This window comes from Argopecten irradians, chromosome 16 (genome assembly GCF_041381155.1).
Source record: "Argopecten irradians isolate NY chromosome 16, Ai_NY, whole genome shotgun sequence".
In the NCBI taxonomy this organism is placed as follows: Eukaryota; Metazoa; Mollusca; class Bivalvia; order Pectinida; family Pectinidae; genus Argopecten; species Argopecten irradians.
The window spans coordinates 8,731,593-8,750,664 of NC_091149.1; the positions used below are offsets into that span (position 1 = coordinate 8,731,593).

The 19,072-nt window shown below is 34.4% G+C and overlaps 1 protein-coding gene across 4 annotated transcripts in view; it reads left to right on the forward strand.

The window, feature by feature from the left end:
• Positions 1-19,072, forward strand: part of LOC138310555 (cytochrome P450 3A8-like) — a 47,113-nt gene that overhangs the window by 25,222 nt on the left and 2,819 nt on the right. For 3 of the 4 annotated variants that reach the window (XM_069251820.1, XM_069251822.1, XM_069251821.1), the window contains exons 2-14: positions 487-560; positions 2,513-2,609; positions 5,938-5,990; positions 11,178-11,274; positions 11,964-12,080; positions 13,004-13,092; positions 13,884-14,029; positions 14,314-14,441; positions 14,653-14,716; positions 15,460-15,617; positions 16,815-16,903; positions 17,831-17,968; positions 18,465-18,627. In XM_069251820.1, the coding sequence (XP_069107921.1) occupies positions 508-560; positions 2,513-2,609; positions 5,938-5,990; positions 11,178-11,274; positions 11,964-12,080; positions 13,004-13,092; positions 13,884-14,029; positions 14,314-14,441; positions 14,653-14,716; positions 15,460-15,617; positions 16,815-16,903; positions 17,831-17,968; positions 18,465-18,627 (1,392 nt within the window). In that variant the 5' untranslated portion in view covers positions 487-507. The remainder of the gene's footprint in view (positions 1-486; positions 561-2,512; positions 2,610-5,937; positions 5,991-11,177; positions 11,275-11,963; positions 12,081-13,003; positions 13,093-13,883; positions 14,030-14,313; positions 14,442-14,652; positions 14,717-15,459; positions 15,618-16,814; positions 16,904-17,830; positions 17,969-18,464; positions 18,628-19,072) is intronic. The other variant, XM_069251823.1, reaches the window with a different exon arrangement.

Here is a 19,072-nt window from a genome sequence, read left to right on the forward strand (position 1 = left end):
AATGTTTTTCAATATTACATAACGTTAATAACTACGATACACTCCGCTCTCTCCGGCCACGATAAAGGATAGAATCAATAAACCTTCAACGAGCGGAAGTCGAACACGGAATCTACAGATTAATAAAATGTGTTCAGTGGAAATTGACGTTTTGTCAAATATTCAAATATTATGTATACTGTATACTTTTTTTGTTTATTTATATGTTAAGATGATTATGAGATAAACTCGTTTTAATTTTTCAAGTATTCAACATTTCATTTTTGTAATTCTTTACATATTTTCTTCTGTAATATTTTCTTTATACAATTAATTTTGATTCATAATTTTATGATAACAATATTTTTTTTCAATTCAAATAAACATTGCAATATTATACTTCTGTTTTACAAAACACAACTCTAATATACGACTCGCACACCACAACACATAGCTCAAAAGTGAGGCCTTCCTTAAATGACCCAAGCTGTTTTGTGTTATACATAGGTGACGTGACGTCATCAGGCTATGGATAACCTGACTTTAGTATTGGCCACTGCTACTGGACTACTTTATATATGGTAAGTGTACAGTCACATGATTTAAAGGTCCACTACCTTTCCGAAACGGCTCTTGATATAAGGAATCTAAAACGATGTTAATTTCCATAGCGCAGATCGACTAATGTTTTCCTCCGTTGTACTAACTACTGCGTGGCAGTGGACTAAGACGGTACAAGACGGTAAAGAAGTGAAAATAATTTGCGCTGTTAATATAGATTACGTAAGAAATCCTGTATTTGTATAGTGTTTTTGTAGTGTTATGTCAGCGTTTTTAAGTAGCTTTAAATTTTCATCGGAAAGGCAGTGGGCCTCTATAGGTTCATATTATACATATTGTAATCGATGATTATTGTATAGTTCTAAAACGTCATAAAGGCGCAGCTCTTCGTGTCTTTATTTTTGGTACGAAAGGCGAAACACTTCTAAGGAAACACATACATGAAAATATCAGCAAAAAAAATCAAAATTCAATCCTACACACTGAAAACTTCAGTTTGCAGCCGCCATTTTTTACCCTATGCATCCGCCTGAATGCGATGCTTTGAAGTAGCTCATTATAAAATCAAGCTGTCCAAACGCTCTTATGATCTCAAGTAATTTGGACCAGCGCTCTTATGATCTCAAGTAATTTGGACCAGCTTCCAATATCATCAGAGTGTGACTATATGAATAAAAAATAAACAGAAAATTCTGATCCGTTATTTCTATAAATTGCGATTTTTTGTAACATTGCATAATTTGTGGTTACTGAAATATCTGGCTGCGCCCTTTAAGGTCTTGCCTTCAGTCGTATTATCTTATATTGACTGACATCGTCGGAAACACCAGCTGAAAGAATATTTATTGGTAACACAGATTGCTCAGAAAATTTTACATTTGTTTGGTGATGTAACTTCATCTTATGGTTTGGTAAAGTAATGGACCTTAATTTGAAAACAATAATTAAAATACGAATAACTGCTTGACGATTCTTTTCAGACATCATTTAATTTTATAATGGCGTTCTCTCCGAAGCCACATATTGGAATATTATTTATACATATTCCAAAATTATGATTTATGATTATATCAGTACAGAGTGTCCATTTACAAAATATTTTTTAATCGTTTTACTTTGGTATGCGTTTAACCTTTTTATAATAAATTGGTCCCTTTTGTGGTAACCTTTTTCGATTGATTTCTGTTTTTTTTTCTTTACGCGAAATATACGTTAAGCAGTGTTCCAGTTTAGTTTCCATTTTCGAAAATATTTGATATTTTTGTATTAATTTTTCTGAGGTTGTGCAAAGTTGTAAATATATAGTGTAGCACAGAGTATATCTTTAGCTTTTAACAATGTTTTCAAAACCATAATCAGTATAAAATAACACTTTTACTGTATAGATGTACTTCGAACAGCGAAAAGTGAACTATATGAATTTGTACTTTATAGAATTTGTTCGCGGTTAGTATGACGTACGTCATTTATTACATTGTTATATTTTTGACCATGGCGATAACATCTCCACGGTCCGGTCATGGGTTATAGATTAGAATAAACGTAATGGCAGGCGACAAATTCACGCCATCGCATGTTTATTTATGTGATTTTCACGCAATCTTGCTTCAATAAAGTCATCTTTTGATAGAAGATAGTTTCATCCGGATTTCCAGCCAAAATATCTGAAAATTCGTGATAGATCATACAGATGCACATGCGATGGCGAGAATTGGTATTCTGCGAGAACTGGTCATCCGATCAGTCAATTTATTAACAAGCTAATGTTTCCTGTATTGCCAAAATTGATAGATGAGTTATGCAGATAGATGACTTTTGATACAGAGAATGAGTGATGTCAGATGGTGTTAAAGTAAATCAATTAAATATGTGTAAGTCTGTGAGAGCCCTTCTGCGAAACATTGCTATTGAAATGTTTATTGCATAAAATGGGAGTTATTTTGGATTTGTTTTCTGAATTTGTTTCTTTAAGGTATCACACAAGAAAGATGCGTCTACTGGAGAAAGGCGGGATACCAATGGTACAGACTCTACCAATAATCGGGAGCATCCACAAAATTATACAGAAAGTAAGATGACTGTCACAGTTTACACAAATAGATAGATTAATGAGTTAATAACGGATAAATATAATTAACTAATATCATGGGTTGATAAATGAATTTATCAATTTAGAAAGAATGGATGAATATAAATGAATGAATAAATGAAAGAACATAAATGAATCAATGAATGAATTTGAATGAATGAATATGAATAAATGTGAATAAATCAATGAATGAATATAAATGGATGAATGAATGAATATGAATGAATGGATGAATATGAATGAATGAATGGATGGATATGAATAAATGAATGTGTAAATGAATGAATGAATGAATGAATTGATTAATTTATAAATGAATTAATGAATGTATGTATGAATAATTCAAAGAACTGATTGACATATAAATGAATAAATGAATAAATGAATGAATGAATGAATAGATGGATGGATGAATGAATGAAAGAATCAATGAACAGCCGAATGACAGAAATAAATGAATAAATTCGTATTTCGTAATGATTGCATGATATTGAAATAAATGAATGGAATGTATAAAATTGATAAATTAACTATATTGCATTAATTCAATTATTTAATTGATTGAATGGAATGATGAATAGTTTGAATAAATGTATGAATGAATGAATTAATAAATGGTTCCATAAAGACATGGATAGATAGACAGATGGACAAATAAATGTATAGATAAATGGTTTAGTAGACATATTGTAAATGAATGAATCAATATAACAGATGACTATATGCATAATAAAATATTTAAAGAATGAATGAATACTTACTGCATATGTTAAATAATTGAAGTATGGTTTGGATGTTTGAATAAATGAATGTGGAAATTAAATATAAGTAGTGCATCAATGTTTCAATGAATGAATGAATATTTAAATGACTGAATGTGTAAATTATTTTAAGAAGTACATGACTGTTGGAATGAATGAACAGATCCACGGGTGGTCGTTGTATGATCATTTCAACAGAAATAGTCGTATCCCAAATACTTCTTATAATTCTTCTATTTATAATTTGATTTTAAACAGATTAAGGACTGAAAGTTTATTCATATAAAATGTGTATTGTCACATAATTAAAAATGGCTCTATTGTATAAAGGTTTCATGCTGATACTAAATACTAGTCTTTTGAGTTATGGTTTTGTTTGCTAAGAACCTGTCGACAGACGGATGTTTATACGCATGTCATTGTTGTATAACCCATCTTCTGACTAAAGCAAAACATCCATTGAAATTAGTTATAATTATACATTACGAAACCATACGGTCACGTTGTTTTACACGTGCAACTCACATGATGACATGGGCGGTATAGTTCAACATTTGTTCTTAAAGCAGACAGAACTTAAGTGGCAAAAGATATAAACAAGAAGTTTGATTTACACTTGCCTTTTGGTTCTGAAGATATATCGAAAATTTAGTTTTAATAAATACTATCATAATATTTACCCAACATCTCATACACAAATCATATCATTACTATTAATAATTAGTCTCTCATTAAAATAACATTGGTTTGAATCACGATATACGTCTTTAATTATTGTTCACATTAACATTCAAATAAGACTTAATAATAACGCAATATTATTTTTTTTGCAAACGATAGAGAGAAACATAAAACAGATGTTCGAACGGTGTCATGCTGTCAAGTGAAATCATAGACAAATAGACTTTGGTGAACTCTGTGCATATAATAGGTACACATTTCCGTAAGAAAATAAATATTGTTCAGCGTAACTTCTTATTTTGAAATTTGAACATAAAAAAGGTTGCTTGAACGGATAATAATATTTTGTTACGTCATTAGACTACAACGATCGAGTTCAATATATTTTTGTTTCAAGGAATATGTACAATAACTGGGCGAATCTATTGAAAGCTTTGATGAATTTAGCTTTGAAAATCTTTCATATATAAAAAATACTAATATCGCTGAAAAAATGTGAAATGAAATAGTAGACCACAGCTTGGCTTCGTGTATTGACCATGTGTACTGACACTGTATACATAAATATCATGATTTTACCAGTACTACCAAAATTCATTATGTACATTTATTTGGCATTTTCAATTAAAACCAGTGCATTGTTAGTATTTTAATTCTCAAAAAGATAAAAAATGAATAAAAATTAAAACATTTTCTTAAATAGAGAGTATGAAAATTACGGAATATTTGATTTTAAAAGTTTACGCGTAAGATTACTCCGCGGATGAACACTCGGCTAGGTGGTGCTTTGCCTGGGAAGATTAGACCAAGAGATCATCAGTATGGGTGTCAACCATATCATTGGCAATCCGCCCATCGAGAGTTAGTCATGGTCTGAATACAAAGAGGTATCTAACATTGTAAGTTTTTTTATCCAGGTAAGCAAGGGTTACTTCCCTTAGTCATTCTTTGAAATTATATAAAGTTATGTAATCGGATAACAGTGGAAGAATCTTTCCGCATAAAAGCTGATTAAACAGAATATAAAAGTAGGAAACTTTATCTCATACAAAAGTGTTAGACATTTTGTTTATTTGAACAATACGGTACCGCCTAGCGATAATGAACAAAACGATAGATGGCCTTCTTAGATTTTACTCTAAGTAAGCAGGAGTTACCCCGCTTGAACTACGACAGAAAGCTGCCGTATTCAGACAGGACTTTGAACAAATCAAATTATGTTTTCCTTTGCGCATGTATATAATTTAAAAAATTGAATTTAAAAACGTGTGATACTAACTAGAAAAATTGCTATAATTCTGAGATATAACCATTGATTATAAGTGGGGAGTTTTTATATGGAAAGTATAAACTAAGGAAAACCATGAATTGTGTGTATGGATTTTTTTCTTACAAAAACAAAAATAAAACTAAAAAGCTAATAAACTGAATAAGATGTCAAAAAGTAATTCGAGTAATTATACAACAGACCCGCGATAATCGGAGCCTAAATACCCCAGAAAGCTAAAAATCTAGACACATCAAAAATGAATATGATTACTGGAAGAGTTAACGGAATCCAGCAGTGCGGGAACTTCTCTTGTGTTCGGATCATATAAAACTGTATCAAGTGTATGAGACCATTATATACTTTTAATCCATACGCCATTTTGTCATTGGCTCATCATGAATGATGATGATGCATAACATCCCCTAACAACAAGGACATTTGTTTATAATGAAGACGGGGCTGGCACTGCAGGTAGGGTGTTAGAATAATACCTGCTGCCTCTATTGGATGACCTTAAAAGGCGACTAAATTTAGGATATTATTTTTCTCTTTATTTTCTATCTTGTATATAATCGGGTTTCTGTTTGTCTCTGCAGGGTTTGATTCAGTCGGAGAAAACATGGCTGAAGCAATATGGGCATGTTGTTGGGTATGTTGTTATTATCTATGTTAAAATGTATTCCACATATAAGAAACAATAGTTTGACTATACAAGAAATCACCACAAGAATATACCGCAGTCTCCCCAAAACGCACCATGCACTTCATACACCATTTACATACATAAATGGAAAGCCGTCCTTGTTGTATTCCCATTTGGGATGGTTACTGATTCGAATCTAATCAGTCGTGATTAAACACATGTAACAAAGCCATTGCTGGTGTCCACTTGCTTTATTACTCTCTTTGCGCATGCTCAGGGAGCATACTATATTTCAAGTTTACCGAGGGAGTATTTATGAATTGTTATCAAATGATACAAACACTACATCCCTCCTTTCTAGAAAATAATTTTACCCTTCACAATTCTCATATTGGTTATGAACCATTAACCTTGAACACCTAAAACCTCAAAACTTATTTTTAAACAGTCTTTGAAAACAAACTGAAAATATAACACTGCTTTTAGCAACACAATATTAATATACTTGTAAACGTATCGAGTAAGATTATATACTTTTAACCAAGTTCATGTTATGGTCACTTCAAAGTCTTTGAACCTCGGCGGAAGTCTTGTAGACCTCACTGGGCGCTTATAGGGTGCTGCACGATCTTCGCGAGATGTTGCACGATCATCGCGAGGTGTTGCACAATCATCGCCAGGTATTTCACAGTCTTGGCGCAATGTTGCGCGATTCTAGATCTCAACTGGAGCGCGCATCTCTGTCGCGTTGTATCCCCCATGAATATTGGGCTGCTCTTGAGACTCACCAACATCCTCGTTCCCGACAACTACCATGTTACCTGACCTGGTAACAACTTTATATGGTTCCTCCTCAAATGTTGGAGTTAGTTTATTTTGTCTCTCCTGCTTTAGAAGAACAGTGTCTCCAGCGTTAACTTCAGTTCTAACTTTAGCATTTCGCGTTCTGTCCGCATGTATTTTACTTTTTCCTATTTGTTCACTATCGCGATCGCGAACATCGATATCCTCTCCTTGATACTCCTCAATTCCTGGTAAACGCGTCCTCAACTTGCGCTTGAATAACAGTTCTGCTGGACTCACACCAGTAACAGAATGAGGTGTTGTTCTGTAACACATCAAATATTTGTCTATCTCATCTCTCCAGTCTCCTTTCTCTATCTGGGCTGTCCTTACTCTTTTTATTAGAGGCCGAATTTACCTCTCCACCTCCCCATTAGCTTGCAGCCAACGGGGTGTGACTCTTCTGTGCTCAATCCCCTGTTCTGCCAGGTAATCAGCAAACTATCCACTGATAAATTGTGGTCCGTTGTCTGTAGTTATAGAGACTGGTAATCCATGTATCACGAATATTTGTTTCAAGCTCCGGATGATCCTTTCCGTAGTTGTCATCCTCATGGTGCGGACCTCATAATATCGACTGTAATAGTCTACAACCACAAATATGTAATCTCCAGATGGGAGCGACATGAGATCTGCTGATACGTGTTACCATAGGCCAGTAGGTAGTTCTGTTGGTTTCATTGGTTCAGGTGCTTGAGGCATACCAACTACTTGACATTCATGACATGTTTTACAAAATCTTTCCACATCTTTGTCTATTCCTGGCCACCATACCTTAGTACTGAGAAGTCGCTTTATAAAACTACACCTGGGTGTCCCTCATGCGCGATCTCTAGTATCTTATTAGACAGACTGGTTGGAATAAAAATCCTATAATACACAGCTCATCTTTGATAAGTAGATAGGGTTTGTTCTCCAACTTGTGTCACTGATTGTTCTGTAAACATTTCCTCACATCGATCAATTCCGGATCTACCGCAAACGCTTCCTCTATTTCACGAGTACAAAGTAGTCATAGCTCTAGGTGTTGCAGTCTTGGCTACAAATCTCACATATTCATCATCATCACCTGCTGTGAAACTGTCCTCAAGATTACCAGAGTTGTCTCCCTTGGACTTGCCGCTAATCAGCCTCGACAAACTATCTGGTATGTTTTTGGACCCAGGTATGTACTTCACAGTGTAATGGCAGAGTGTATACGAGCACTTGCCTTGACAGCAGATTTAGCAGAATAAATGCATTCCAGTGATTTATGGTCAGTGTGTAGTTTAAATTATGTACCATACAAGTACATTTGTAGCCGCTCACATGCCCAAACTATTCCGATAGCTTCTCGTTCCGTCTGAGAATATCTACGCTCTGTGTTGGTCAAACTTTTTCTGATGTAGCATATAACGCGATGCTCACCATTTATTTCCTGTACAAGGACAGCGCCCAATCCGACAGGACAGGCATCAGTGACTAAGATAGTCTTGGCTTTGCGGTCAAAGTACCCCAAGGTCTTGGTAGTAGCTAATCTAGCTTTCATCTCTCTAAATGCAGTTTCCTGTGCGCTTTCCCATACAAATGGTTCACTTTTCTTGGTGAGCCTACTAAGTGGTTCAGCCACTGTAGACAAATCAGGGATAAACCTTCCCACATAGTTCACTAGTCCGAGAAAACTTCTTACCTCAACTGGGCTGTTTGGCCGTCTAGTCTCAATCACTGCTCGGACCTTTTCCTCGTCTGGACCGATTCCTCTGACTGATAACAAATGTCCCATAAACATTAACTCTGTCATACGGAACACACATGTGTCTCTATTCAAGGTCATACCTTTTCCCTGAATTGTCTGGAGTAGATCCTCTAATCTTACATCGTGTTCCTCAACTGTAGGAGTATGTACAATAATATCATCAAATATATTGCGTACCCCAACACATCCATGTAGAGCCTGCTGAATGACACGTTGGTACATTTCAGGTGCACAAGAAATCCTAAACATGAGTCTCTTATAGCGATAAAGCCCTTGGTGAGTAACAAATGTAGTAATCGACCTGAACACTTTACTTTGGTTCAAATCATACAGTACCTCTTCTACTGTAGGTAGTGGGTGTCGTTCTCTGATGATCGCCTTATTTGTTCTTCTCAATCAACACTCAGACGAATATCAGACTGACCTTTCGAAACAACCACGACTGGAGAAACCCAGGGAGTGGGGCCTTCAGCTTTCTATATCACATAAAGTTTCTCAAGTTTCTCAAGTTTGGCTTCCAGTTTAACTCTGAGTGCAAACGGTATCCTCCGCATATTCTGTGCTACTGGTTTAACTGTCTCATCAATAGGAATGTCTAGTTGAAAAGATTTCAGTTTCCCAAGGCCACTGAAGCACGATTTGTATTTCTGTACAAGTTCATCAGGTCCTAATTGTTGTACCGTGTTTACATTATTAACACCAATTTTCAACACACCCAGTTCAGATACCGTCTTGTAACCCAGCAGGGCTTGACCTTTCTCTTTCACTACAGTGAACTCTGCGCTTATAGACCTACCGTTGTTACCCACTGAGACTTGTGCCACGAAACATCCCATTACGTCCATGGATTTCTTACTTCCGTACACGTAGAGTTTCTTTTTAGATCTTCTCGACACACAGTCTACATGTTTGGTTTTCAAATGTTCCTATAGCTGTTTACTTATAACGTTACAGCTGGAACCAGAGTCAATAATCATAGTCACTTCATGTATCCCTCCAATGCTTACTGGAACTGTGGATTGTTTACAATCGTCACCAATTGAAAAAGCATAGTCATCATCACTTGTTTCAACTAAACGTACCTTTTGTTTGCTTGGTGTCTTTCCTGTGTGTTTTGGTATTCCCTGGTACGCTTCGGGTTTAGTCTTGCACATTTTTGAGAAATGTCCTATCGTGTGACACTTGAAACATTCTTTATCCTTCGCAGAACACAAGTCAGACTTCAGCAAGTGTGCATTCCACAACGATAACATTGCTTCCGGTTTTCGGTTTGGCGATCAGGATCACTCCGACGCTTGCTAGTTTGGTGCACTCGATTGACCTGCTCACCACGCGGTGTAGTACCTTCAATACTAACGGCCTGTTTTTCACTAGTTTCCATCGCTCTAGCTACCGCCTGTAATAGGTCCAAAGTCAGATTTCTCCCTTTTTCAAGTAATTTCCTCCTTAGATTGTGAGATAAACATTTTTCTATCACCTGATCCCGGATTTGCTCGCTGATATCGATAAAATCACAGAACTCCACTTATTGACGCAATCGTGTTATTAACTGATCGATTGTCTCTGAGGGTTGCTGTGAAATATTTCGGAATAAATGTCTCCCAACAGGAACATTGACTTGGGAGATGAAATACTGGTCTAGCTGATCCAACGCCACAGAACAAACAGTTTGTGTTGTCACTGGAGTTACATTAGGGAACGTGCAAAATATGTCTTGCATCTGCATTCCTTCGCAATGCAATGATAACGCTTTCTTCTGTTCAGGATCTGTAACCCCTTTACCTGTCACGAACAGTTCAAATGCCCTACGCCATTTTTTCCATCTTGCCCCGATTGACGTTGGTTCATCATGACACTCAAACTGGGGAATCCCCCCGATATCCGCATTGACAGACGCCGCCATTTCAAAATGTGTCCCTTAAGCAACTAGGGATCCCATCCTCGTCGCAATATATGTTGTATTCCCATTTGGGATGACTTCTGATTCGAATCTAATCAGTCGTGATTAAACACATGTAACAAAGCTATTGCTGGTGTTCTCTTGCTTTTTATTACTCTCCTTGCGCATGCTCAGGGAGCATACTATATTTCAAGTATACCGAAGGAGCATTTATGAATTGTTATCAAATGATACAAACACTACGGTCCTTTCATGACATTGACTGTTAATAGGACTTTTTAATCAAACACACAACAACTTTTAAGAAAACAAATCAGAAAAGTCTGTACCAAGGTCCAAAAAAGACATTGGAATTCCTGCTGTAGTTATTTTTTTCATACAAATTGTTAATAAATTTTATATAACGTTGGCAAGTGGCATGAAATAGTTATCTTATAACGTGTAACTCTGTTAATTTTGTGGTGAAATAGAGTTTACGTGTAACCCTGTTAATTTCAACAAGTTGCACAATAGAGTTTACGTGTAACCCTGTTAATTTTAACAATTTGTACAATGGAGTTTACGTGTAACCCTGTTAATTTCAACAATTTGTACAATAGAGTTGACGTGTAACCCTGTTAATTTTAACAAGTGTTACAATAAAGTTTACGTGTAACCTTGTTAACTTTAACAAGTTGTACAAGGTATTTAAATTTAAACCCTGTCATTTCAACAGGTGGTACAATGGATTTCTTTTGAATGTTGTCATTTACGACCGAACCATGGTACACGAAGTATTAGTGAAACAGTTCAACAAATTCAACAACAGATGGGTAAGTACTCAATCTTTTAGTAAAACAGTAGCCTATTTTCTTTCAATCTCTGTTCACATTTGAAGATGATCTACCGCCAACAAATTTTTTTAAAGAAAGGTGTTATATTTAAAATCGTGATATTTCGCTGTTTCGACTAGCAGTAAAAGTCAACTACTTCGCGGTAATAAGGACGACGGCGGGAACTATAAGACTACTCGTGTTATGAAAATTTCATTGAATTTTTCATTTGAAATAAAATAGGAAGTTACATTTTACAACATAACCTTCTCAAATCAGTAATGATTTCGATTAAAGATTTTCCGCCATCAACGGAACACAAACGATACTCATTATGTGAACAATAACTGATGTTCAATCGTGTATGCCTGTGTCTATTTAACAAAAATACACATGAAATAACTTATTTTGTTTTTGGTGCATGTGCAAACAGTACTTCATTTAATACATTTAATATAGGGCATATTGCATATTTTTTCGGGATTTCGGAACGCAATTACATATAATTATTTTTAACGTGTTTATCTTGAAGTTGAAAAAGAAGCTAAAACTTTTTACTGGTGGTAATGGTGTAAAGTAAGTAACTTTTGTAACTGAAGAAAAACAAAATAAATCGTCTGCTTCTGTTTAGGATTGAGAAAAAAATCACCATTCGTCACATACCTTATTGTGTTTTGTAAATTTTCCAGGTGCCTGACATTTTCCCAGAACCATTAGAGAAAGGTGTTTCATTTCTAAGGGACAAAGAATGGAAGCGGGTTAGATCATTGTTGCCGGCAGTGTTCTGTCAGTCAAAGATAAGGAAGGCAAGTAGCTAAGCTCAAATAATTCAACTATATTACCACTATAGCAACCGCCCCGCGTTGCTAGATGTGACTAGTTCAAGATACGAGAATACTACGCTTTCTCTTCTTATGTAGTTTTTGTATATTACAGAGGTACCTCCCCTGCGGATAGGTATCCATTATTTTTTTTCATAAAAAAAGTATGAAGCTTCATTCACATGACGTGAAATCAATACTTAACCGCAAGGGCAGGTTACTCTGTAACATACAGATACATTATTAAACTGGCGCATTATCTATCGATACTGTTGACCTCTAGTCTTTGACTTGGATATGTATCTCTATGAGAAGGACATTCTGATAGTTTGCAACAGTCTAATTTTCAACATGTATGACATCTATTCTGAGGCAAGATGAGGTAGTATTTTTAGTTTCTGCAACCAAAATAAGACATAAATATGACCACATATCACACAATTCTTCTGCGCAGTTGTTTTGTTACCTTAATTTTGATTGGCTGGATTCCACATCAACTATATACAGTACCTCTTCTCCTTACTGAATTGACTTTTTAAGACAAGCTATGGTTTAACAAATGGTATATCCTTTTGAAAGTATCTAATGATAATTATCCAAATTCTCGAGATAAATTCGAGAAATCTTTGCTTCGTAAAAATGTGGTCTGGTTAATCAAATCTTTCTGACAAAAGTAAAAACATCAAATGAATAAATAGGTATTTTCCTTAAAATAACATTTAATGAGATAATGCTGAAAATGCCAACTACTAGCTAGAAATAGAGAAAACAAAAAAGTGCATGTTTAGTAAATAAAATCTAATATTTCCGTAAAGAGAAAAACAAATTATATGACTGTTACCACTTTTATTTTATATCACATCATCCCTTATTTATTTAACTTACTGATGCGATAGTTGCCTTTGTAGATGATCTCCAGAGTCAACAAATGTGCCGCCAGTATAACAGAGCAATGCGTGAATTTTGCTGAAAATGACAGCGTATTTGAAGCGAAAACGTGGGTAATGTGTATAACAAATAGATGGCCTTATATGAATGGCAATAAAATATATCAATACCTTTTATATTAATTAATCACATTTTGAGATTTTCATTTATCACGTAACTTGTATTAATGAATATAAAGGTATTTTTAATATCCCTCTATGTCGGGATACATCTAGAATTGTCTCCCTAAAAAGAGTTATTTTCTAGGGAGACATTTCTAGATGTATCCCGACATATAGGGTCATAATTATTTTATTATACAGAAAAAATAATAAAATAAACCAATTAATTTGTTATATCTGGATAGAGAACTCATAAAGATAGTTCTCAACAACATCCCAATTCCGGGGACATGTCTAACTTATTCAAAGTCATGTGATCAAATTTAATCCAATCAGAACATTCTAAATGAAAGTGAGGTTTAATGATAATTGTTATGACACGTATATCTGCTCGTGATGTCATATTTTTGCAGAAAAAAACGACGTAATTTGTTCTCGCGAACTAATGCTGTAACAGTACCTTAGCTAAAGGGAGATAACTCTGATATGGATTAACATAAACCTAGTATTACATTTAATAAGATTGACAAAATCCAGAAAACCAAATTAAAGGAACATTCCTGAATTCGTAAGGTGCTGTAATCTAGGATATAAATCCAACATATTTAAAGCTGGATATAGATTTTTTCTGCAGATTTTCTGTCTGATGTATTGTAGTTTCTGAAAATTTAGTTTAATGTATTTGTCATTTTGTTGGTTTAATATTAAGAACACATTAATTTCGCACATTTACTTCCAGGTTATTCGCCACATTTTCCCTTCAAGTTATGTGCACATGTGGCTTTGGTGTAGATTTGGACGGCAACAAATTAAAAAGAGAAGAATTCTACAAAAATCTTCAAAGCTTGTTTCATCCCAGATCAAACGCTCTTCTGGTTCTTGCAAGTAAATATTGAGAGATATCTTCTTCAGTTCATGAATATACATTAATGGTTCTGCCTACAAGAGCAATATAAATATAAATTCAATGAGATTTTACGGTTATTTCTACTCTTTACAAGATTTACAGTGACATTAAAGCAATTAAAATTTGAAATAAGTTTACGATAAATACAAATCGAATGTTGCGCTTTTGCTATAATTTTGTTCTGATCTTGCCATTAGTTTCTCATTCTGCTTTCTTTGGTAATGCTTTAGTAATATTTTAATTATTATTTTTTGATGATCAGTCACTATACCATGTGCAGACAAACTCCTAAAGCGATTCGACGTCAGTCCATTCCCAAAGAAAACTGTCAATTTCATCGTTGATGAAACAACCAATCTTATCAACGAACGACGAACGAATCCTGAAAAGGTACGAATCAAATCTTTAATCATTAAAGACGAACATTTTTAACATAACAAAGAAAGAAAAAGCTTTTAAAAATACAATAAATTATTATAAACTGAAACATGTTTCTGTTAATGATTCAAAGTAAATGAATAATTGTACAGCTGTATAACAAAATAGTTAAAAGAGAAAAAAGGTATTATTATATGATAGTATTCTGTGTTCATTATTCCAGCGAAGGGATGACTTTTTACAGCTACTTGCGGATCTCAGTTCTGGTGAAAACGACAACAAACAGGGTAAAGAAATCCAAAGGCAATCATCTTTGTTATTCATTTACAAGTTATAAAATATTTAATGCTTATCTCATTTTAAGTTCTAGATTTCTGGTGATCGATATTTCCATCTTTACATGCATGGTCAATTGTTTTTCTCCGGGTACTCCGGTTTTTCGCCACCAACACATCTGTCACGTTCATACAAGCTCCTGGCTGTTGATTGGACGTTAAACTAATAAAGCTAATTTCCATAAAATGTACGCCGCAGGTACATGTATACACCAGATAAATTACCAGTGTTACTGTAAGGAAGACTTTATTCGCGGGAATCAAAATTCAATTTAATCGCGGGAATCAATATTATTTTCATTTACTTCAATATTACATGAGTTAAATTGACAGAATGACAAGAAAAAACAATAAGTATATCTAAAAGAAATTGTTTCCAATTGCTTTAGATTTAAACAGAAAGCCGCAAAGTTTCCTACCCGCGGAAATATACAACATTTCAGTATTTCATTATATGGTTCTCACGAAATGTCTTTATTTTTTGACGAAGGTGATATTATTATTTCTAGAACTTTCTACAGAAGTAATAAATGCACAAACGTTACGAATCTCAAAATCTTTCTTTTTTTTGTCTTTGACGAATGTGATATTTGTAGAACTTTCTACAGAAGAAGTAAATTCACAAGCGTTACAAGTCGAATGATTTTTTCGTTTTTTATTTGACTAAGATAAAGTTCTTATATTTTTATTCATAGAACTTTCTACAGAAGAAGTCAATGCACAAGCATTTTCCTTCATGGTCGGTTCGTACGAAACTACGTCTGCATGTCTCCAGTTCATATCATACGAACTTGCACTCAATCAAAGAGTCCAGGACAAATTGAAGAGCGAAATTAGAAAAGTTGTTGGAGAGGTAAGGCTACCGGAATTTTGTTTGGATATTTACTAACCATTTTTATCCTCGTCACAGTTGATATAACTTGTTATTGGGTCAAGGTTTTTGTTCAACAACATTGTTATTGCATCATTTAATTATTCACACCTAAAGACACATTTAGACTGTTCTATACCTAAGACTTCACCAACCCAATATGGAATTCCTGGGATGAATGTGTGAAAGACATGATGTTCGGTTTCTAAATGAATGGTACACCATCACATTCACCCCTTTATGGTATGAATGTATGACAAACTATTATATATATATGTAATATTCGTAATAAAATACGCTGTATGAACTTTCCTTTCGTGGATACTAAATTTCGCGATTTCCATTTCTTCAAAACACGTTTGCAAATAATAACATTCGCGAATTTCAAAATTTGAATATAAACTCATATCAATATAAATCATAAAGATACTAATCGCGGAGATAAACATTCGCGAAATTACATGAATCTCGAAATTCACAAAAGAATTCCGCGCGAAAGAAAGTTTTAAATGGTTTACAGTATACACCAAAACCTTACTGTGATTCTTCTAAAATCATAGACTAAATATATATGATGTATACGATATTGGTTCCGAAAAATCTCTAGATCCCCGATAAATGACTGATTATTTGCAAATGAAAATACCATTTAAAGTATAAATGTACTTATTATACTCGTATCAACTTTGTCCGATGACAAAGCCCGGGCATTATTTTAGCATTAAACTATTTTCCTATGGCAACAATTGGCTATATAGATGCAAGAGCTTTGCAGACAATTTTCATAATGAGCGCTAGATTTATAAAATGAGTTGATTTTTATATTAACATATCGTTTTAGGGTCTCTGAATGAAATTGTTTAAGCTTGACCAGGAAAACTGTTTATCAATAAAGATTAAGTCAAAAAAAATGGAACAGCAATTTTGACGGTGATCAGTTCACGTCAGCATTAGTGACGTCATTATGGTCACAATTTGGGTGTCAGTTATACCGTCATATACTTCACTTTGCCTTGGTAAGTTTAAATAGTTCAGCCATATAACAATGTTATCTTGTCAATGGGTAACACAGGGATATTGATGTAGAATATGATGTTTCTCATTTTGTGATGTCAGGTATTTTATAAAACTTAATGAAGATTGTTTTAATTATGTTGTTCTTTAATCTTTCAATTGCAGGACGAGCCGACGTACGAACAATTACAGGAATTAAAATACACTGGCTATGTAATCAATGAAGCATTGAGGAAGTACCCACCTCTTGCCAGGTAAGTTTGTATTTAAATATCAGCGTTCTTATTTTAATCAGTTATTATTGATACTGTTTCACTCATTTCTATTGGTTAGATCTTTGGAGGTTTTTTTCCAAATACCAAACGAATTTTAAGTCGAACATCTTGACGTTATATATACAGACCGTTTTAGCGGAGAATTGTAAAAGCAGCACAGTCTTTGACCAAACTGAGCTCATTGAAAATATATCAATGCGCCACAACTGGATTTGTTTTATTGCAAAAATAAGTAAAAGCAGGGAAGTGAATGCTTAATTTAAACCTTATTCAGCTGTTCAAATTAAATTCTAATCAGTGTGTTGGGTTGGGATCCGACCTACGCCAGACCGCGGCATATGCTTTTTGTATACGTCATGTGGATACTGAATATAAATACTTTTATTACGTTGAAAAAAACACCCAAAAAACTGTCTGTCTGATTTACATAAAAAATTTCGAAAGTTGTCGAAATGTAGGTTTTTTGAGATTATGAGATAATTCACAACACCAAACAATATGGAGATTTGCCACCAGCCTACAATTTACAACCAACATGTATAGATTTCATACATGTATTAGGTTTGGTTGTATGGTTACTTAAGTCAGTTAGGATGGCCTTCCTGTGTGTGTGTGATCCGATGGTGAAGGTATAGAGGTAATATATTTCGTCTTTGCGTATTACAGAGTTAGCTCCCTTGCGGGTAGGTATCGATTGTTACGTCATTATTTTGTGAGCGCAAGTGACGTCGTTTTCTCAGAAATGTACGCTCGCAGACACATAACGTCACAATCAATATTTTCCCGCAAAGGCAGATAAATATGTAGTATGCAAATAGAGAATAAGGGTTTCTCAACTACCTGGATATTGATAATGTATATAGTTTCATATACAAATAAAGAACATTTCTATTTTTGTTTTAACAGAATCAGCCGGCAGTGCAAAGAATCGACAGTTGTGAAGGGGATTCATATCCCTAAAGGAGCATTAGTTGCCATCCCAATCTTCCTAATACATCACGATCCAGAATTTTATCCTGACCCAGAAGAATTTCGTCCTGAAAGGTTACTTTGGCATTACACATTGTATTTCGTCAATAATTCATTATTTCTTGAAACCCGTCTTTTTCACTGGAATGTAAAATATCATCTTGTTGCGTTAAAAATGCGTTGAAATTTTAAAAAATAACTGCAAAAATTTCTAAACTAAAATGACTCAGAGCGACTTCAATTCTTACCTGACCGAATAACTCAAATACGTTGTAACGATCAAATTATGTTGTATGATCTCATTTGGTGAGTAATAATAAATAGTAAAATTTCTCACTGCTTTTGAAAGGCTTACATTAACTTTCCTTATCGTCTGCCCAGAGCGTTCCTTTGCCGCCACTTAGTTGCTGAAGACTCTAGAGGCAAAGAAAGATAACTGTCGCCCAAACCTAAAAACTAATTCTACCTACCTAATGAGACCACATCTTGTATATTACTTGACTTCATTTTATTGAATGTTTATACAAGATTCTTGCCTGGGCGCGATAATAGTTTTTTTTATCAACAACAGATATAGTCCTGATAGTGACTGTGAGATCGATCCTGTGATGTATCTGCCGTTTGGAGGAGGGCCACGGATGTGTGTTGGTGTGAAGTTCGCCATGATGGAAATCAAAATTATTTTAGTCCACTTGATGAGAAACGTTCGATTTGTACCATGCGCAGAAACAGAAGTAAGTATTATGACAGATTATTTACGTAGGTCAAGATTTACAACAACAATCACGAAAAATTAGCGGTTTTAAATTTTCTCGGTCTGTCGAGGTATATATAACAACACTATTACTCCATATTTCGCATTTTTTTGCGATCATACCAATGTGGCATGACAAGTATCTTCCCCGTCAAAAAACCAACTCTTACTACGTATATTTATTACATATGTCGCAAGTAAAATGGTCTAAAAACGATTTTAAATAGTGATGATGATAAAAACGAAAAGGAAATAAGATGACAGCAATTGTATTTTCATGATTATTATTTACAAGCGGCATAGTCCGCGAGAAGCAAAATTTTGTATTTTCAATAAATTTATACAATAAATTACAGGTAAGCCGCACTGGCAGATCACCTACGGGTCATCTGTTGAAACCTTCATGTGCACTAATAATAGCATGA